The sequence below is a fragment of the Ranitomeya imitator genome, chromosome 1, assembly GCF_032444005.1.
Source record: "Ranitomeya imitator isolate aRanImi1 chromosome 1, aRanImi1.pri, whole genome shotgun sequence".
NCBI lineage: Eukaryota > Metazoa > Chordata > Amphibia > Anura > Dendrobatidae > Ranitomeya > Ranitomeya imitator.
This window is the reverse complement of record NC_091282.1, coordinates 106928999-106951972: the sequence shown is the minus strand read 5'-3', so window position 1 is coordinate 106951972 and position 22974 is coordinate 106928999. Positions and strand designations below refer to the sequence as shown.

General features: G+C 42.8%; 1 protein-coding gene across 1 annotated transcript in view; it reads left to right on the top strand.

The window, feature by feature from the left end:
* LOC138657631 (interleukin-6 receptor subunit beta-like) overlaps positions 1-8415 on the top strand; it is a 129215-nt gene extending 120800 nt beyond the window's left edge. The window contains exons 13-16 of the mRNA XM_069745366.1: positions 2574-2720; positions 6187-6283; positions 6427-6508; positions 8134-8415. Coding sequence (XP_069601467.1) covers positions 2574-2720; positions 6187-6283; positions 6427-6508; positions 8134-8415 — 608 coding nt within the window. The remainder of the gene's footprint in view (positions 1-2573; positions 2721-6186; positions 6284-6426; positions 6509-8133) is intronic.
* Positions 8416-22974: the final 14559 nt, after the last annotated feature.

Sequence of the window (22974 nt, the reverse complement as noted above, 5' to 3'; positions counted from 1 at the left end):
ATGCGCAGTGCGCCCGCCGGCAGATTCGTTCCAAAGTGCATTTTGATCACTGAGATATAATCTATCACAGTGATCAAAATAAAAAAAAATAATAAATGACCCCCCCTTTGTCACCCCCATAGGTAGGGACAATAAAAAAATAAAGAATTTTTTTTTTCCCACTAAGGTTAGGGTTAGGGTACGGTATGTGCACACGTATTCTGTTCCTCTGCGGATTCTTCCGCTGCAGATTTGATAAATCCGCAGTGCTAAACTGCTGCAGATTTATGGCGGATTTACCGCGGTTTGTCTGCGCATTTCACTGCGGTTTTACAACTGCGATTTTCTATTGGAGCAGTTGTAAAACCGCTGTGGAATCCGCAGAAAGAAGTGACATGCTGCGGAATGTAAACCGCTGCGTTTCCGTGCAGTTTTTCTGCAGCATGTGTACAGCGATTTTTGTTTCCCATAGGTTTAGATTGAACTGTAAACTCATGGGAAACTGCTGCGGACTGTGCTCACCACATATCTAGATAAGTTCCTTTGGGGGTCTAGTTTCCAAAATGGGGTCACTTGTGGGGGGTTTCTACTGTTTAGGCACACCAGGGGCTCTGCAAACGCAACGTGATGCCCGCAGACCATTCCATCAAAGTCTGCATTTCAAAAGTCACTACTTCCACAAATGGGGTATCGGCGTACTCAGGAGAAACTGGACAACAACTTTTGGGGTCCAATTTCTCCTGTAACCCTTGGGGAAAATAAAAAATTCTGGGCTAAATAATTATTTTTGAGGAAAGAAAACGTATTTATTATTTTCACGGCTCTGCATTATAAACTTTGTGAAGCACTTGGGGGTTCAAAGTCCTCACCACACATCTAGATTAGTTCCTTTGGGGGTCTAGTTTCCAAAATGGGGTCACTTGTGGGGGAGCTCCAATGTTTAGGCACACAGGGGCTCTCCAAACGCGACATGGTGTCCGCTAACAATTGGAGCTAATTTTCCATTCAAAAAGTCAAATGGCGCACCTTCCCTTCCGAGCCCTGCCGTGTGCCCAAACAGTGGTTTACCCCCACATATGAGGAATCGGCGTACTCAGGACAAATTGGACAACAATTTTCGTGGTTCAGTTTCTCCTTTTACCATTGGGAAAATAAAAAAATTGTTGCTAAAAGATAATTTTTGTGACTAAAAAGTTAAATGTTCATTTTTTCCTTCCATGTTGCTTCTGCTGCTGTGAAGTACCTGAAGGCTTAATAAACTTCTTGAATGTGCTTTTGAGTACCTTGAGGGGTGCAGTTTTTAGAATGGTGTCACTTTTGGGTATTTTCAGCCATATAGACCCCTCAAACTGACTTCAAATGTGAGGTGGTCCCTAAAAAAAATGGTTTTGAAATTTCGTTGTAAAAATGAGAAATCGCTGGTAAAATTTTAACCCTTATAACTTCCTAGCAAAAAAAAATTTTGTTTCCAAAATTGTGCTGATGTAAAGTATACATGTGGGAAATGTTATTTATTAACTATTTTGTGTCACATAAATCTCTGGTTTAACAGAATAAAAATTCAAATGTGAAAATTGCGAAATTTTCAAAATTTTCGCCAAATTTCAGTTTTTATCACAAATAAACGCAGAATTTATTGACCTAAATTTACCACTAACATGAAGCCCAATATGTCACGAAAAAACAATCTCAGAACCGCTAGGATCCGTTGAAGCGTTCCTGAGTTATTACCTCAAAGGGACACTGGTCAGAATTGGAAAAAACGGCAAGGTCTTTAAGGTCAAAATAGGCTGGGTCATGAAGGGGTTAAATGAGAAGGTGTGTCCAAACTTTTGGTCTCTACTGTATGTATGTAACAAGCCCTGAATATAGTGGATCCTTTGGCTTCTGGCCTGGTTTCCAACTCTGTCTCATCTGTCACTATCTTCAGTCACGATTCACAAATTGAGTATAATTCGTGCCTGTCGTTATGTGAATGTCTATCCCCATTACCTCACTGGTACTTTACAACTTGGTTATTCATTTTGCAACCTCCCACCTCAAAATAAATAAAAAATGAAATATTCTTCAGTGCAAATACACTTTGCCCTATCCGACTCAAGGAGTAGTCTACACCAAAGCCCTAAATAGTGGGAAAAGCTACACGCACAAATTTACTCAATGTAACTTCCGATTTAATTTACTAGAACTATCCTGAATGAAGTGCAGACAAACAGCAGTCATCAAAGGACCAGTGGATAAGCATAGGTGTAAATGTGCTGTTCAGAGAGAGTGAAGACATTCCCCACGCTATTACAGAACCGCAATCACCAACACGTCAGTTTCACATGCTTTGCATCAACATACTAGAGAAGAAACCACAATTCATGAAGTTGGGTAGCGTCTTCAGTCAGCAGTGTCCCCTGCAGTGATTACTGTCACTAGAACTCTACAGAGTCATCTGCTGCTTCATGTTTCTCAAACCCCTTTCATCCAGGAATGGAGATATCCAATGTTTTTTTTAATGCAATTTTTATATTGCTTTCTGCTTTTTTAAATTCTGTATAGCCATTTTTACTTCTAATAGTAAATTCTCCAACATGTTTACCTTCTAGATACATTCCTGAATGCGTCAAGCCAAAGACATTACCAGATTGAGGGGCTCACAGGAGGGCACACATATGAAGTGACGGTGTCAGGAGTGACAGTGACAGGTGCAGGAGCGCCCAGTGCCCCTCAGACCATCCAAACTCTCAGCTATGGTGCGAGCAATCTGTCTTTTCACAATATTTGTGGTATATTTATTCATGCTGCCTGGACCAAGGTAGCAAGAATCAGACACTGGCTATGAAAAACATATATGGCTGAATGATCATGAATCTCAGATGACTAGTGTGAAGCTTTTCCCCTCTCTGTTCCCCTAGACCAGTGTTTCCCAAACTCCAGTCCTCCCAGACCCCACCAGGTCATGTTTTCAGGATTTCCTTAGTATTGCACAGGAGATGGAAGTATCAGGAGTTCTCTCACTTGTGCAGCAGTATGGAAATCCTGAAAACATGACCTGTTGGGGTCTGTGAGGACTGGAGTTTGAGAAACATTGCCCTAGACTGACAGGCATTCCCTATATGAATGTATATGGAGAAATATTTTTTTTAGAAGAAAACACAGCCTGCATCAAATTCATGCTCTCCATGGTTTGGGCAGCATGAAATATCCGTCAGGTTCCCTTTAAATTTGTATATTCAATTCAATGTGTCCTTTTGGACTGGTAGCTATTGGAAGTGATGTCTGGTGAATTGGCAATTTCTTCATGATGAAATAGTCAAATCTATGGGACAAGTTATTATTTAACAGATACATCTATAGAAATGCGCTTTACTTTACATGGGACTCGTGAAGCTCAGAGAAATAAAGAGTTTGGCTTTTTGTTGGAACTCTTACCGCACATAATTGTGCAATCATTACAGAAAACAACATTTTCCACAACTTTTCTAGTGTTACTAAAGAAGGGAAAATTTGTATGAATCATGCAAAAGCTTCATCACTCAATTTGGCAATTAAAGATGAAGTCTATCTCTGACGTCAGGCTGGTATTTCTCAGATTTTATCTGCCGTTATGGAATTTTACATTTCTGCTTTTTCAAAGATATCATCATCATACATACAAACTGAATTTATTTACCCATATCTCCAGCCAATAATGAAAGTACGGTAACTGTTTGCCTGGATCCTCCTGGGTAGTCTTTGTATCACTTCTGCCATCGGTGAACTGGACATAATGCTTTAGTCTTTTATCACATAAGGCTAAGCAGTAGCGTATGGTTAATCTGTACGATGGAAGATTAAACTGGTTGTCCGGTCTTCTGAAAAGTCTGCAATTACTCTGTGACTGCTGACTTCTGAATCCTTACAGCGCGAAGGGCAAACATTATCAAGATTCACTAGCATTGCTGGTGAGAGCAGGACTGCAAGTATGCGATTTGCATACTTCCGGTCACATTCAGACTAGATGTGCCTTACTTCCCTCCATTCAAGTCGGCCTGTGTCTGCATGCATGCAAGTCACATATTTGCGGTGACATGACAGCCTGTTTCCACTCACAATACTGGTGAATTCTGACAGTATGTGCTCCCCACGCTGTCAGGAATCAGAAGTCTACAGTCACATACACTGACCACAGACATTTATTAGAAGGTCAGACAACCCATTTAAGCTGTAATAGTAGCAGCTTCTGGATAATGGAAAAGCACCATAGTTCAGGGACATAACTATAGTGAGGACCTGGGTTGCAGTTGCACCAAAGTCAAGGGTGAGCCAAAAGGTCCCTTTGGCCAATCTGAGAAGGCCGATACTATTAAAACTAGTGATAATTGTAGGCTCTGTTGAAGATTTTGCACACGTTTCACCACTGCCAGAATTTACAATTTTCATTTTACACATTCTGGACAGTTTGTGTTGAAATCTTTACATTTTTAGACAGCACAACTACCCATGTGATATATACAGGTCCTTCTCAAAAAATTAGCATATAGTGTTAAATTTCATTATTTACCATAATGTAATGATTACAATTAAACTTTCATATATTATAGATTCATTATCCACCAACTGAAATTTGTCAGGTCTTTTATTGTTTTAATACTGATGATTTTGGCATACAACTCCTGATAACCCAAAAAACCTGTCTCAATAAATTAGCATATTTCACCCATCCAATCAAATAAAAGTGTTTTTTAATAACAAACAAAAAAACCATCAAATAATAATGTTCAGTTATGCACTCAATACTTGGTCGGGAATCCTTTGGCAGAAATGACTGCTTCAATGCGGCGTGGCATGGAGGCAATCAGCCTGTGACACTGCTGAGATGTTATGGAGGCCCAGGATGCTTCAATAGCGGCCTTAAGCTCATCCAGAGTGTTGGGTCTTGCGTCTCTCAACTTTCTCTTCACAATATCCCACAGATTCTCTATGGGGTTCAGGTCAGGAGAGTTGGCAGGCCAATTGAGCACAGTAATACCATGGTCAGTAAACCATTTACCAGTGGTTTTGGCACTGTGAGCAGGTGCCAGGTCGTGCTGAAAAATGAAATCTTCATCTCCATAAAGCATTTCAGCCGATGGAAGCATGAAGTGCTCCAAAATCTCCTGATAGCTAGCTGCATTGACCCTGCCCTTGATGAAACACAGTGGACCAACACCAGCAGCTGACATGGCACCCCACACCATCACTGACTGTGGGTACTTGACACTGGACTTCAGGCATTTTGGCATTTCCTTCTCCCCAGTCTTCCTCCAGACTCTGGCACCTTGATTTCCGAATGACATGCAAAATTTGCTTTCATCAGAAAAAAGTACTTGGGACCACTTAGCAACAGTCCAGTGCTGCTTCTCTGTAGCTCAAAAGTGGCTTTACCTGGGGAATGCGGCACCGGTAGCCCATTTCCTGCACACGCCTGTGCACGGTGGCTCTGGATGTTTCCACACCAGACTCAGTCCACTGCTTCCTCAGGTTCCCCAAGGTCTGGAATCGGTCCTTCTCCACAATCTTCCTCAGGGTCCGGTCTCCTCTTCTCGTTGTACAGCGTTTTCTGCCACATTGTTTCCTTCCAACAGACTTACCATTGAGGTGCCTTGATACAGCACTCTGGGAACAGCCTATTTGTTGAGAAATTTCTTTCTGGGTCTTACCCTCTTGCTTGAGGGTGTCAATGATGGCCTTCTTGACATCTGTCAGGTCGCTAGTCTTACCCATGATGGGGGTTTTGAGTAATGAACCAGGCAGGGAGTTTATAAAAGCCTCAGGTATCTTTTGCATGTGTTTAGAGTTAATTAGTTGATTCAGAAGATTAGGGTAATAGGTCGTTTAGAGAACCTTTTCTTGATATGCTAATTTATTGAGACAGGTTTTTTGGGTTATCAGGAGTTGTATGCCAAAATCATCAGTATTAAAACAATAAAAGACCTGACAAATTTCAGTTGGTGGATAATGATTCTATAATATATGAAAGTTTAATTGTAATCATTACATTATGGTAAATAATGAAATTTAACACTATATGCTAATTTTTTGAGAAGGACCTGTATTGATCAATGTCAACTAAATATCAGCGACCGTCCCGGTTTGCTTCAGATTTACCAGCAATAATTGTAGCCCAACGCGTCATTTAGATGAAACACTAAACAGACCAAATACTTGGACGCCTCTATTTTCTCTTATTTTGAACAGATGCTGTCGAATTACGAATCATTATATTTGTTACTTGTGCTGGCCTAGTCATCACCATTGTCCTACTAGTCCGAGGCTTCGCTTACACAGTTCACAGGTACGTACACCATGGCTACAATGTCGATTCTTTAATCAATGAAGGTTAAAGCTCAGAATTGCCGTAAATAACCCTTTATCTGCAATATTCAAACCTGCTACTTGGTGGGAATAATGTCATCCTTACACTTCAATTTTACACAGAGCAAATAAATGGTATATTCAAGAAATTCCAAATCCAAAACATAGCCACATTTTCCAGATCAATGAAGCACCTGGCAGAAAGGTATGTACAAAAGCAAGTTGCATATACATGTCATTACTTATTACACAAGTCATTGAGATATAATTAAATCGGTAATAAGAAAGGTGAGACCAATTTAGGCCTCATATTACAGCTCCATTATTTAGGAGTGGTATAGTGCACCTACAGATTCTCTGACACGCTAATCTAGTTTTCTATATCTCGGAATACATTTTGATTTGTATAGAACAAGAGAAAAATTAGTTACTTGATGGTGTAATACCAAGGTAAGCATTGCTTCAAGGGAAGATTTATGTTTGATATACACTCATTATGGAAACAACATTTTGAAGAAGGAAAAATCTTCGAATTATGAAAATTGCAGGATTGATAGACATGCTACTGAAAAACTAATAGCAAATAGTTAAATATGAAGCTCATTGTATTGAATATTAAGGACGAATGCCATGTGCACAAACATCACACTTATACATCTTGGCTGCTATCAATAAGGTTAATGGCTGTCTAAGGAATGTTCTGCCACATTGAACACACAGGCACACAATTCATCAAAATCCGCTGATGCCAGCTTCTTTTGCAATTGCTGACCAATGACATCCCAGATGTGCTCAATGATCACAGCAGTCCTACTCCCGGGATTATGGTGTGGCATAATGTGTGGTAAGCTGGACCACTCTAGTCTTCATTCCAGCTAAACAGCTCAGCATTGCATTGATTTGGTCGTGGCACCATTGTATAGCCATTTCTCCAGTGTCTCAGGAGCTATTTTTCAACACAAGACCACAAGGCTTCATGTTACTTATGCAACTGTGAACAGTTGTGTGGTCTAAATGTGCTACCATTGCCTGCAGGGTCTCTGGACATTTAGGGTATGTGCAAACGTCAGGATTTCTTGCAGAAATTTTCCTGACAAAAACCGGACATTTCTGCCAGAAATCCGCATGCGTTTTTACAGCGATTTTACCGCGTTTATCACGCGTTTTTGGTGCGTTTTTTCCCAAATGCATAGAATAGCGGGAAAAACGCAGAAAATCCGCAAAATTAATGAACATGCTGCTTTTCTTTTCCGCGATGCGTTTTTTTTCGCGGAAAAAAACGCATCATGTGCACAAAACATGCAGAATGCATTCTAAATGATACGATGCATAATGTATGCTTTTTTAATGAGTTTTTATAGCGTTTTTACCGCGAAAAAAAACACGAAAAAAGGAACGTGTGCACATAGCCTTACAACCTTTATGTGTCATAGTACATAGCACACAACAGAGTGCGTTAACAAGGAATCTGTAAGTTAGCTCGACTGATAGCAGGATATAGAGCTCTTATCTACTTTCTCCTGGATCATTTTCTAAGTTGATTTATGACTGGTAGAACTTTTGTGTGGTCCTAAACCAGCTGAAAGAAAGTTGAAAGCAAAGGTTGATAAATGTTACAAACTTACGGTGAGAATGAGATGACTGACAGATTCATCCTTCAGCTTCTCCAGCCTCTATGCATCATAGTACCTAACTGGCGACATAGTTTAAAACAGCTAAAGTAGATATATCATATAGGTCTGGGGATTTGAATAATTGGTGGAAACCCATTTACTTCACTTTCACATTGTCATTGATCAATGTCCCCCATTTTGTTCCTAAACTTTTCAGAATTTGTTCCTGGCGTCGTCATCATTTGATGAAGAGGAATCTTGTTTTGACCAGCTTGGTGTGGAGGTGACTCAACAGTCAGCTTCTCTGCCAGCAGAGAAAAGTGTCTGGGAAACGAAGAACAGTGTCTTGCTGAAAACCTCTAAACATCACAAGACATCTCATGCCTATGCAGCAAAAGTAGATGATTACACAAACATGATGTCAGCACTCAAACTATTCCAAAGGATGCCAGAAACTAGTAACTACCTTCAACAACAGCCTACAGCAGTAGAGAAGTAGCAAACCTTAGACTCAAGGAACTGCCTCCTTCTCGTAAATACCTTGATGTGGGGCTGGTAAAGCACTCCAGCTTTATGTTGTAGGGAAGATTTTTTGTGTTCTAGGACCCCTCTCCCCATCAATGCGTCTTCCATGTAATCTTTCATTTAGTTCAAGGAAGAGGGGTTTTTTTCTACCAGGGAAAAAAAAAAGTTAATTTTGTTGCAAGCCATATTTGCTATGGCAGTTGTGCATTTGTCTCTTGGTATGGAAATCTGTATTTCAAGTTAAACATCTGTATACATAGTCAAACCACCTAAAAGGAAAATTGATTTAGAAAAAAAAATACAAAGAAGAGATCTACTATATAATTGTCTAAGGGTCACTTCTGTCTTTCTGTAACGGAAATCCCAAGTCGCTGATTGGTCGCGGCAAAACAGCCACGACCAATCAGCGATGGGCACAGTCTAGCGGCAAAATGGCCGCTCCTTACTCCCCGCAGTCAGCGCTCACATAGGGTTAATGGCAGAGCTAACAAACCGCGTTATGCCGCGGTGTAAAGCACTCTGTTAACGCTGCTATTATCAACTTTTTACTAGTAAAAAGATCTAATGTTAAAAATAATAAAAAAATAGTTATATACTCACCGAGACCACAATGCACTCGAGACCGGAGCGCGCGGGGAGCATCGGTAAACGCTTCGCCTGGATCCGATGGCCAACGGAAGGTGAGTATATAACTATTTTAATTCTGTTTAACAGGGATATGATGCCCACATTGCTATATACTACGTGGGCTGTGCAATATACTGCGTGGGCTGTGCAATGTACTGCGTGGGCTGTGCAATGTACTACGTGGGCTGTGCTATACACTATGTGGGCTGTGCTATACACTACGTGGCCAGTGTTATACACTACGTGGGCTGTGTTATACACTACGTGGGCTGTTATATACTGTGTGCGTGGGCTGTTATATACGTGAGCTGTGTTACATGCTACGTAGGCGGTTATAAACTATGTGGCTGTGTTATATGCTATGTGGGCTGTTATACACTCCGTGGGCTGTGCAATATACTACATGGCTGTGCAATATACTACGTGGGCTGCGCAATATACTACGTGGCTGTGCTATATACGTGGGCTGTGTTACACACTATGTGGCCTGTGTTATATACTGCGTGCATGGGCTGTTATATATTACGTGAGTTGTGCTATATGCTACGTGGGCTTTTATAAACTACGTGGCTGTGTAATACAGTTGTGGCCAAAGTATTGACACCCCTTCAGTTCTGTCAGATAATAGTAACATAGTAACATAGTAACATAGTTAGTAAGGCCGAAAAAAGACATTTGTCTATCCAGTTCAGCCTATATTCCATCATAATAAATACCCAGATCTACGTCCTTCTACAGAACCTAATAATTGTATGATACAATATTGTTCTGCTCCAGGAAGACATCCAGGCCTCTCTTGAACCCCTCGACTGAGTTCGCCATCACCACCTCCTCAGGCAAGCAATTCCAGATTCTCACTGCCCTAACAGTAAAGAATCCTCTTCTATGTTGGTGGAAAAACCTTCTCTCCTCCAGACGCAAAGAATGCCCCCTTGTGCCCGTCACCTTCCTTGGTATAAACAGATCCTCAGCGAGATATTTGTATTGTCCCCTTATATACTTATACATGGTTATTAGATCGCCCCTCAGTCGTCTTTTTTCTAGACTAAATAATCCTAATTTCGCTAATCTATCTGGGTATTGTAGTTCTCCCATCCCCTTTATTAATTTTGTTGCCCTCCTTTGTACTCTCTCTAGTTCCATTATATCCTTCCTGAGCACCGGTGCCCAAAACTGGACACAGTACTCCATGTGCGGTCTAACTAGGGATTTGTACAGAGGCAGTATAATGCTCTCATCATGTGTATCCAGACCTCTTTTAATGCACCCCATGATCCTGTTTGCCTTGGCAGCTGCTGCCTGGCACTGGCTGCTCCAGGTAAGTTTATCATTAACTAGGATCCCCAAGTCCTTCTCCCTGTCAGATTTACCCAGTGGTTTCCCGTTCAGTGTGTAATGGTGATATTGATTCCCTCTTCCCATGTGTATAACCTTACATTTATCATTGTTAAACCTCATCTGCCACCTTTCAGCCCAAGTTTCCAACTTATCCAGATCCATCTGTAGCAGAATACTATCTTCTCTTGTATTAACTGCTTTACATAGTTTTGTATCATCTGCAAATATCGATATTTTACTGTGTAAACCTTCTACCAGATCATTAATGAATATGTTGAAGAGAACAGGTCCCAATACTGACCCCTGCTGTACCCCACTGGTCACAGCGACCCAGTTAGAGACTATACCATTTATAACCACCCTCTGCTTTCTATCACTAAGCCAGTTACTAACCCATTTACACACATTTTCCCCCAGACCAAGCATTCTCATTTTGTGTACCAACCTCTTGTGCGGCACGGTATCAAACGCTTTGGAAAAATCGAGATATACCACGTCCAATGACTCACCGTGGTCCAGCCTATAGCTTACCTCTTCATAAAAACTGATTAGATTGGTTTGACAGGAGCGATTTCTCATAAACCCATGCTGATATGGAGTTAAACAGTTATTCTCATTGAGATAATCCAGAATAACATCCCTCAGAAACCCTTCAAATATTTTACCAACAATAGAGGTTAGACTTACTGGCCTATAATTTCCAGGTTCACTTTTAGAGCCCTTTTTGAATATTGGCACCACATTTGCTATGCGCCAGCCCTGCGGAACAGACCCTGTCGCTATAGAGTCACTAAAAATAAGAAATAATGGTTTATCTATTACATTACTTAGTTCTCTTAGTACTCGTGGGTGTATGCCATCCGGACCCGGAGATTTATCTATTTTAATCTTATTTAGCCGGTTTCGCACCTCTTCTTGGGTTAGATTGGTGACCCTTAATATAGGGTTTTCATTGTTTCTTGGGATTTCACCTAGCATTTCATTTTCCACCGTGAATACCGTGGAGAAGAAGGTGTTTAATATGTTAGCTTTTTCCTCGTCATCTACAACCATTCTTTCCTCACTATTTTTTAAGGGGCCTACATTTTCAGTTTTTATTCTTTTACTATTGATATAGTTGAAGAACAGTTTGGGATTAGTTTTACTCTCCTTAGCAATGTGCTTCTCTGTTTCCTTTTTGGCAGCTTTAATTATTTTTTTAGATAAAGTATTTTTCTCCCTATAGTTTTTTAGAGCTTCAATGGTGCCATCCTGCTTTAGTAGTGCAAATGCTTTCTTTTTACTGTTAATTGCCTGTCTTACTTCTTTGTTTAGCCACATTGGGTTTTTCCTATTTCTAGTCCTTTTATTCCCACAAGGTATAAACCGCTTACACTGCCTATTTAGGATGTTCTTAAACATTTCCCATTTATTATCTGTATTCTCATTTCTGAGGATATTGTCCCAGTCTACCAGATTAAGGGCATCTCTAAGCTGTTCAAACTTTGCCTTCCTAAAGTTCAATGTTTTTGTGACTCCCTGACAAGTCCCCCTAGTGAAAGACAGGTGAAACTGCACAATATTGTGGTCGCTATTTCCTAAATGCCCAACCACCTGCAGATTTGTTATTCTGTCAGGTCTATTAGATAGTATTAGGTCTAAAAGTGCTGCTCCTCTGGTTGGATTCTGCACCAATTGTGAAAGATAATTTTTCTTGGTTATTAGCAGAAACCTGTTGCCTTTATGGGTTTCACAGGTTTCTGTTTCCCAGTTAATATCCGGGTAGTTAAAGTCCCCCATAACCAGGACCTCATTATGGGTTGCAGCTTCATCTATCTGCTTTAGAAGTAGACTTTCCATGCTTTCTGTTATATTTGGGGGTTTGTAACAGACCCCAATGAGAATTTTGTTACCATTTTTCCCTCCATGAATTTCAACCCATATGGACTCGACATCCTCATTCCCTTCGCTAATATCCTCCCTTAAAGTGGACTTTAGACAAGACTTTACATAGAGACAAACCCCTCCTCCTCTCCGATTTTTACGATCCTTTCTAAACAGACTGTAACCCTGTAAGTTAACTGCCCAGTCATAGCTTTCATCTAACCATGTCTCGGTTATTCCCACTATGTCAAAGTTACCTGTAGATATTTCTGCTTCTAGTTCTTCCATCTTGTTTGTCAGGCTTCTGGCGTTTGCGAGCATGCAGTTTAGAGGATTTTGTTTTGTTCCAATCTCCTCACTGTGGATTGTTTTAGAAATTTAGAAATGTTCTTACCTCCCTTCTGAGTATGTTTTCCTGGGTCGTCTTTGTTCGAGTCTAATGTTTTTCTTCCCGTCCCCTCTTCTTCTAGTTTAACGCCCTCCTAATGAGTGTAGCGAGTCTTCTGGCGAATGTGTGTTTCCCAGGTTTGTTGAGGTGTAGTCCGTCTCTGGCGAGGAGTCCATCATACCAGTAATTCACACCGTGGTCCAGGAATCCAAATCCTTGTTGTCTGCACCATCGTCTTAGCCAGTTGTTTGCATCAAGGATCCTGTTCCATCTCCTGGTGCCATGCCCGTCTACTGGAAGGATAGAAGAAAAAACTACCTGTGCATCCAGTTCCTTTACTTTCTTCCCCAACTCTTCAAAGTCCTTGCAGATTGTCGGTAGGTCCTTCCTTGCCGTGTCATTGGTGCCAACATGTATCAGAAGAAATGGGTGGACGTCCTTGGAGCTGAAGAGCTTTGGTATCCTATCGGTCACATCCTTGATCATCGCACCTGGAAGGCAGCATACTTCTCTTGCAGTTATGTCCGGTCTGCAGATGGCTGCTTCGGTGCCTCTCAGTAGTGAGTCTCCCACCACCACCACTCTTCGTTGCTTCTTGGCTGTACTTTTTGCTGTCACTTGTTGCTGTGTGCCCTTTTCTTTTTTGCTTGCTGGTATTGCTTCATTCTTAGGTGTGCCATCTTCATCCTCTACAAAGATTTGATATCGGTTCTTCAGTTGTGTGGTTGGTGATTTCTCCATGGTCTTCTTGCTTCTTTTGGTCACATGCTTCCACTCATCTGCTTTTGGAGGTTCTCTGACACTTTTTGCACCTTCTGTGACCAGTAGAGATGCTTCTGTTCTGTCTAGAAAGTCTTCATTCTCTTTGATGAGTTTCAAAGTTGCTATTCTTTCTTCCAGACCCCGCACCTTTTCTTCTAAAAGGGCCACTAGTCTACACTTCTGACAGGTGAAATTGGATTCTTCTTCTGGTCGATCTGTGAACATGTAGCACATGCTGCAGCTCACCATGTAGGTTGTCACATCTGCCATGTTGCTCCTAGATCCTGCTGACTTGCTGTGTTTTCCTTCTTGTGTAATCTACTCAGCCAAGCTCTCTTGCAATAATGTCCTACAGGCAAAAATTGGTTTGGTGATGCTTTCGAAGCAGCTGGTCCCGGCTGTACCCAACGATCTTCTAGCTTAGGGAGACTTCGCTTCTCCCAGAAGGCACCTGGAATATGCAAATTAGCCTCCTGAAGCTTGAATCCCTGGTTTGGTGATGCTTTCGAAGCAGCTGGTCCCGGCTGTACCCAACGATCTTCTAGCTTAGGGAGACTTCGCTTCTCCCAGAAGGCACCTGGAATATGCAAATTAGCCTCCTGAAGCTTGAATCCCTGGTTTGGTGATGCTTTCGAAGCAGCTGGTCCCGGCTGTACTCAACGATCTTCTAGCTTAGGGAGACTTCGCTTCTCCCAGAAGGCACCTGGAATATGCAAATTAGCCTCCTGAAGCTTGAATCCCTGGTTTGGTGATGCTTTCGAAGCAGCTGGTCCCGGCTGTACCCAACGATCTTCTAGCTTAGGGAGACTTTGCTTCTCCCAGAAGGCACCTGGAATATGCAAATTAGCCTCCTGAAGCTTGAATCCCTGGTTTGGTGATGCTTTCGAAGCAGCTGGTCCCGGCTGTACCCAACGATCTTCTAGCTTAGGGAGACTTCGCTTCTCCCAGAAGGCACCTGGAATATGCAAATTAGCCTCCTGAAGCTTGAATCCCTGGTTTGGTGATGCTTTCGAAGCAGCTGGTCCCGGCTGTACCCAACGATCTTCTAGCTTAGGGAGACTTCGCTTCTCCCAGAAGGCACCTGGAATATGCAAATTAGCCTCCTGAAGCTTGAATCCCTGGTTTGGTGATGCTTTCGAAGCAGCTGGTCCCGGCTGTACCCAACGATCTTCTAGCTTAGGGAGACTTCGCTTCTCCCAGAAGGCACCTGGAATATGCAAATTAGCCTCCTGAAGCTTGAATCCCTGGTTTGGTGATGCTTTCGAAGCAGCTGGTCCCAGCTGTACCCAACGATCTTCTAGCTTAGGGAGACTTCGCTTCTCCCAGAAGGCACCTGGAATATGCAAATTAGCCTCCTGAAGCTTGAATCCCTGGTTTGGTGATGCTTTCGAAGCAGCTGGTCCCGGCTGTACCCAACGATCTTCTAGCTTAGGGAGACTTCGCTTCTCCCAGAAGGCACCTGGAATATGCAAATTAGCCTCCTGAAGCTTGAATCCCTGGTTTGGTGATGCTTTCGAAGCAGCTGGTCCCGGCTGTACCCAACGATCTTCTAGCTTAGGGAGACTTCGCTTCTCCCAGAAGGCACCTGGAATATGCAAATTAGCCTCCTGAAGCTTGAATCCCTGGTTTGGTGATGCTTTCGAAGCAGCTGGTCCCGGCTGTACCCAACGATCTTCTAGCTTAGGGAGACTTTGCTTCTCCCAGAAGGCACCTGGAATATGCAAATTAGCCTCCTGAAGCTTGAATCCCTACTAATACTCAGTCTCTTCCTGAAAATGATTGCAAACACATTCTTTGGTATTATTATCTTCATTTAATTTGTCTTAAATGAAAAAACACAAAAGAGAATGAAGCAAAACATTGATCATTTCACACAAAACTCCAAAAATGGGCCAGACAAAATTATTGGCACCCTCAGCCTAATACTTGGTTGCACAACCTTTAGCCAAAATAACTGCGACCAACCGCTTCCGGTAACCATCAATGAGTTTCTTACAATGCTCTGCTGGAATTTTAGGCCATTCTTCTTTGGCAAACTGCTCCGGGTCCCTGATATTTGAAGGGTGCCTTCTCCAAACTGCCATTTTTAGATCTCTCCACAGGTGTTCTATGGGATTCAGGTCTGGACTCATTGCTGGCCACCTTAGAAGTCTCCAGTGCATTCATTCTCATTTTCTAGTGCTTTTTGAAGTGTGTTTTGGGTCATTGTCCTGCTGGAAGAACCATGACCTCTAAGGGAGACCCATGACCTCTGAGGGAGACCCAGCTTTCTCACACTGGGCCCTACATTATGCTGCAAAATTTGTTGGTAGTCTTCAGACTTCATAATGCCATGCACACGGTCAAATAGTCCAGTGCCAGAGGCAGCAAAGCAACCCCAAAACATCAGGGAACCTCCGCCATGTTTGACTGTAGGGACCGTGTTCTTTTCTTTGAATGCCACTTTTTTTTCTCCTGTAAACTCTATGTTGATGCCTTTGCTCAAAAAGCTCTACTTTTGTCTCATCTGACCAGAGATCATTCTTCCAAAACGTTTTAGGCTTTTTCAGGTAAGTTTTGGCAAACTCCAGCCTGGTTTTTTATGTCTCGGGGTAAGAAGTGGGGTCTTCCTGGGTCTCCTACCATACAGTCCCTTTTCATTCAGACGCCGACGGATAGTACGGGTTGACACTGTTGTACCCTCGGACTGCAGGGCAGCTTGAACTTGCTTGGATGTTAGTCGAGGTTCTTTATCCAACATCCGCACAATCTTGCGTTGAAATCTCTTGTCAATTTTTCTTTTCCATCCACATCTAGGGAGGTTAGCCACAGTGCCTATGGGCTTTAAACGTCTTGATGACACTGCACACGGTAGACACAGGAACATTCAGGTCTTTGGAGATGGACTTGTAGCCTTGAGATTGCTCATGCTTCCTCACAATTTGGTTTCTCAAGTCCTCAGACAGTTCTTTGGTCTTCTTTCTTTTCTCCATGCTCAATGTGGTACACACAAGGACATAGGACAGAGGTTGAGTCAACTTTAATCCATGTCAACTTGCTGCAAGTGTGATTTAGTTATTGCCAACACCTGTTAGGGGCCACAGGTAAGTTACAGGTGCTGTTAATTACACAAATTAGAGAAGCATCACATGATTTTTCAAATAGTGCCAACACTTTTGTCCACCCTTTTTTTTGTTTGGTGTGGAATTATATCCAATTGGGCTTTAGGACAATTCTTTTTGTGTTTTTCATTTAAGACAAATTAAATGAAGATAATAATACCGATGCATTTGTGTTTGCAATTATTTTCAGGAAGAAACTGAGTATTATCTGACAGAATTGCAGGGGTGTCAATACTTTTGGCCACAACTGTATGCTATGTGGGCTGTTATACACTCAGTGGGCTGTGCTATATACTATGTGGCTGCGCTATATACTCTGTGGGCTGTGTTATATACTACGTGGCTGTGCTATATACTCCGTGGGCTGTGCTACATACTACATGGCTGTGCTATATACGTGGCCGGCCGCGAACAATCAGCGACAGGTGCAGTCCGGACGGTGTATTCAATGTATTATTCTAAAATCTTCATAAACTACATACATATTCTAGAATACCCGATGCGTTAGAATCGGGCTACCATCTAATAAATAAAGATTAGTGATGAGCGAATATACTCGTTACTCGAGATTTCCCGAGCATGCTCGGGTGTCCTCCCAGTATTTTTTAGTGCTCGGAGATTTAGTTTTTATTGCCGCAGCTGAATGTTTTACATCTGTTAGACAGCATAAGTACATGTGGGGGTTGCCTGGTTGCTAGGGAATCCCCACATGTAATCAAGCAGGCTAACAGATGTAAATCATTCAGCTGAGGTGAGGAAAACTAAATCTCCGAGCACTAAAAAAATACTCGGAGGACACCCGAGCGTGCTCGGGAAATATCGAGTAACTAGTATATTCGCTCATCACTAATAAAGATATAAAAGGAATATATGGGACCACTATGAATATAAGAGAGAACTCCACAATGTAAAGGTGTACAGCATTTAAAGGGGTTGTCCACTACCAGGACAACCCCTTCTTGATCAAAATGTTTTGCGCCAAAGAATAATAAAGCCTATACTCACCTCCCGTGCCTGCGCTGTTCCCGCAGTGTCAGCACTTGCGGTCCCGGGGCTCACGAGAGGTTGTTGTGATATCGGCGTCACTGTCGCTGCCTTCGGACAAATCGAATATGAAGAGGAAGTCCAGGTTGTAGCTGATCACTGACTTCCTCTTCCTGCTCAATTCGACAGGAGGCAGGGACAGTGACGCCAGCGCTGATTGGGCGCTGGCGTCACAACAGCATGGGAGCCCAATGAGACGACACGCTGTCACCACGGGAACAGCACCAGTACAGGAGATGAGTATAGCCATTATTTTATGGGAACCAAGTGAGGGGTATGATAAGAAGTTGTCCAAGTAGTGGACAACTTCTACAAATCAAAATTTTGTCTCACAGCCAGAGCCGTCGTCAGCACACGGTGCAACTGGGCAAGTACTGGGGCCCTGAGCAGGCAGGGATCCTACTTGCCGTCGGAGATGCCGGCGCGCTATGGGAGCCTGTTTCGGTGCCCACGAGGGCCCCCCGCCGCATGCTCTGGGTCCCGATACTTGCGATACTCACCTCTCCCTGTCCCTGCGTCTTCCGTTCTCTATGACGTTCAGGTCTGAGGGCGCAATGACTTGATTAGTGTGCGCCCTCTGCCTGAGCAGTAACAGTGCATAGAGCAGAAAGACGAGGAGCCTGGAGCAGAGCAGCGGCCAGCAAGGGGAGGTGAGTATTTGGATCACTCTTAATAAATGAAATATGTGATTCAGATGAAACTCTGATCGAATAATTCACTATAATGAGGCAGCAGAATTAATCTGGACTCTGTTCAGTCTTGTATGTCATATCAGAGGTGTACAAAACTGTGGTCGCCCACACTTTTGTGCACCACTGAAAAGATGGACAACACCAGATTATAGGCCAAATGGCATCTACAGTGTCTCCATCAGGGGTGTTGTCTAAATAACATATTTCAGAAATTTACACAGAAACCTCAATGTAAGTGCTCAGCGTAGAGCGCAGGATAAATGTGAACTGAGCCTTAAGGTACCGTCACATTAAGCAACTTACCAACGAGAACGACAGCGATCCGTGACGTTGCAGCGATCTCGTTGTGTGGATAGCGATCTCGTTGTGTTCGACACGCAGCAGCGATCATGATCCTGCTGTGACATCGCTGGTCGGAGCTGAAAGTCCGGAACTTTATTTGGGCGTCAGGTAGGCATGGTTCGTCATGTTTGACAGCAAAAGCAATGTTGCCTGCAATGGTTTTCCATGGAGCGAACAACCAGCGAGAACGCTAAGTACGTCACTGGATCGCTCCTGCATCGCTCAGCTGTTGCCGGTGTTTGACGTCTCCAACGACCTAAACAGCGACGCTGCAGCGATCGGCTCGTTGTCTATATCGCTGCAGCATCGCTAAATGTGACGGCACCTTTACTGCGATCTTTGGGAGGCAGAGGGAACAATTGAGCAGCAGTTCAAGAAACTTTTTTTTTTTTGTACTTTAGATTTTTTTTTACAACTTGTATCCGTCTGATCACTAGTTTAATGCATTGCAAGGCATTAGACCGGTCTAACAGGCCACCATATCTGGCAAACCCGGAGGTCATTAGTTGACTTCAGACTGCCATGTCAACTATCGACGATAGCAGGAGTGCTGATGGTGTGAGAGGCTGCCCACTTCCACTCACACCCTTCTAAATGCCACGATCACTATTCATCACCTTATTTAGTGGGTTAAACAGACAGGGTCAGACATGCACGGTGAGAACATCACCAATCAGATCCCAATGACATCTCCGGTCCAAGGCAGTGTTTAGAACTGGAAGACAGGACCCAATCTCTGCATGACCGCCTACTGTAAATTTATGATTGCTCTACACAAAGCCCAGCATATTTACCATCTGCTGTCGTGGAGACCGTAAATCATGTCTGCTAGTTTTATTTGAAGCGCGACTACAAGGCAAAAGTAAAGTTGTATTCTCGCTGCAGCAGTTTGCTTCCAGTCATCAGGGCGATGCAGGGGGCTGCTGCTCACTATACAATGAACGCACTGGAATAATTCTTCGGCACACTGATTGACAACCAGCTCTAGATGTGCGTACGAAACAGGCTGTCAACCAATGTTCAAGAGAGTGATTACAGTGCACTCACTATGTAGTGAGCAGTGACAAACCGCTCCTTACACCACCCGGACGACAGGAAGCAAGTGGTTTCTGAGAGAATGTAACTTCATTTTCTCCCTGTAGCCGTGCTTCTATGATGCCTCATACACATGATTTAAATGTCATTTACTTACAGATTACCACTACATATGCAGATGAAAAGAACTTTTTATAGGCGACAGGTTTCCTTTAATAGAAACTTGGGTATATCCCACCACCCAACCTAGAGGCAGAAGCGGGAAAAATGATAATTACTTATGGGTAATTTGATTTTCCAGATCCATGACAGCACCGGTACATGAGAGATGGTCCCGCCCCCAAGAACAGGAAACCTGCGGAGGAGATAAAAGATGGGGGCGGCACCTCTCTCCTCAGTTTGTTTACAGAGAATGTCAGGTAACCGCATTGTTAGTCTTAGGCATATATCAATCTCTGAAGACTGTTTATTACTATATTATGTGGTTATTACCCCATCTTACGTATGTATATATTTTTACATACACATATATGTAAATTTGTTTATTAATTTTTTTTGTGAGTCACACAACCATCACCAAGATAGGGCGGGAATTAGAGCGGTGCTGTCATGGATCTGGAAAATCAAATTACCCGTAAGTAATTATCATTTTTTCCCTTCCCCATGACAGCACCGGTACATGAGAGGAAGAAATAGAAAGGACCTCTAGGGTGGGACAACGGCAGATAACACTTTCCTCCCGAAGGCGAGATTTGATAGCCCCAGATTTAATCTATAATGGCGGAAGAAAGTAGAGGGTGAAGACCATACTGCTGCGTTACAAATTTGCTCTATAGATGCATTTGCTCTTTCTGCCCAAGATGTGGAAATAGCCCCTGCCCAAGATGTGGAAATAGCCCTAGTAGAGTGGGCCGTAACACCAGGTGGAGGGACCTGCCCTGAAGAGGAATAGGAAAGTGATATAGCCATACGAAGCCACAGTGCAATGGTTGATTTTGTGGCCTTCTTTCCCCTGTTTGCCCCCTGGAAGGAGACAAAAAGGGCTGAAGACTGTCGCCATGGATTTGTTACTTCTATATATTGAAGTAGGCAACGTCTGACGTCCAAGCAATGGAAGGTTTCTTCTCCCTGGGATTTTGGGTTAGCACAAAAAGAGGGCAAAATTATCTCCTGGTCTCTGTGGAATTTTGAGTTGACCTTCGGTAAAAAGGCCAGATCAGATTTTGATTACCCTATCCTCCAAAATTGTAGTATACGGAGGGTCTATAGATATAGCCTGGAGCTCACTAATGCGTCTGGCTGAGGTAAGGGCAATCAGGAGAACAGTTTTTAAAGTTAGCGCTTTAATTGATATTGAGGAAAGAGGCTCGAAGGGAGAGGTGGTTAAAGCATTTAAGACTAAATTTAGATCCCAGGGAGCGACCTTTGGACGAGGTTTGAAAGGTCTGGCTGTAAAGGAGGCCCGAATGAACCTAAACACCCACGGGTGATCAGACAATTTTTGGTCAAATAAAGCGCCCAGCGCCGAGACTTGCACTTTTAGGGTGCTGGTAGATAGACCTCTCTCCAGACCCTTTTGGAGAAATTCTAGGATTTCTGATATCGGAACTTTCTGAACGGTATTTGTTACCCTACGGCCTGAAAATTCTAAAAATTTTCCCCATACTTTTTGATATTTATCCGCTGTGATCTTCTTTCTGCTGGACATCAGAGTGGTAACTAACGGGTCCGAGAATCCCTTCGCTAGCAGCAGTCCCCTCTCAAGTTCCAAGCAGTGAGGTGTAGACTGTGTACTTGAGGATGTGTTACTGGACCCTGGTGTAGCAGGTCTGGAACATCTGGACGGATCCAGGTGTCCGAGATGTACATACGTCTGAGCCAAGTGAACCAAGCTCTCTTTGGCCAGAAGGGTGCAATCAAAATTATGCGTGCTTTCTCCTCTCGGATCTTCTTCAGGACTGTAGGGATTAATGGAATTGGGGGGACCGCATAGGCTTGTTGGAACCCCCATTGGTGTAGTAACGCATCTACCCCCTCCGGGTTCTCTTTCGGGTTCAGAGAGTAGAATCTTTCTGGTTATAAATGGTATAGTCTCTAACTGGGTCGCTGTGACCAGTGGGGTACCGCAGGGGTCAGTATTGGGACCTGTTCTCTTCAACATATTCATTAATGATCTGGTAGAAGGTTTACACAGTAAAATATTGATATTTGCAGATGATACAAAACTATGTAAAGCAGTTAATACAAGAGAAGATAGTATTCTGCTACAGATGGATCTGGATAAGTTGGAAACTTAGTCTGAAAGGTGGCAGATGAGGTTTAACAATGATAAATGTAAGGTTATACACATGGGAAGAAGGAATCAATATCACCATTACACACTGAATGGGAAACCACTGGGTAAATCTGACAGGGAGAAGGACTTGGGGATCCTAGTTAATGATAAACTTACCTGGAGCAGCCAGTGCCAGGCAGCAGCTGCCAAGGCAAACAGGATCATGGGGTGCATTAAAAGAGGTCTGGATACACATGATGAGAGCATTATACTGCCTCTGTACAAATCCCTAGTTAGACCGCACATGGAGTACTGTGTCCAGTTTTGGGCACCGGTGCTCATGAAGGATATAATTGAACTAGAGAGAGTACAAAGGAGGGCAACAAAATTAATAAAGGGGATGGGAGAACTACAATACCCAGATAGATTAGCGAAATTAGGATTATTTAGTCTAGAAAAAAGACGACTGAGGGGCGATCTAATAACCATGTATAAGTATATAAGGGGACAATACAAATATCTCGCTGAGGATCTGTTTATACCAAGGAAGGTGACGGGCACAAGGGGGCATTCTTTGCGTCTGGAGGAGAGGTTTTTCCACCAACATAGAAGAGGATTCTTTACTGTTAGGGCAGTGAGAATCTGGAATTGCTTGCCTGAGGAGGTGGTGATGGCGAACTCAGTCGAGGGGTTCAAGAGAGGCCTGGATGTCTTCCTGGAGCAGAACAATATTGTATCATACAATTAGGTTCTGTAGAAGGACGTAGATCTGGGAATTTATTATGATGGAAAATATAGGCTGAACTGGATGGACAAATGTCTTTTTTCGGCCTTACTATGTTACTAAGTTACCATTCTAAAAACTACACCCCTCAAGGTGCTCAAAACCACATTCAAGAAGTTTATTAACCCTTCTGGTGCTTCACAGGAATTTTTTGAATGTTTAAATAAAAATGAACATTTAACTTTTTTTCACAAAAAATTTAATTCAGCTCCAATTTGTTTTATTTTACCAAGGGTAACAGGAGAAAATGGACCCCAAACATTGTTGTACAATTTGTCCTGA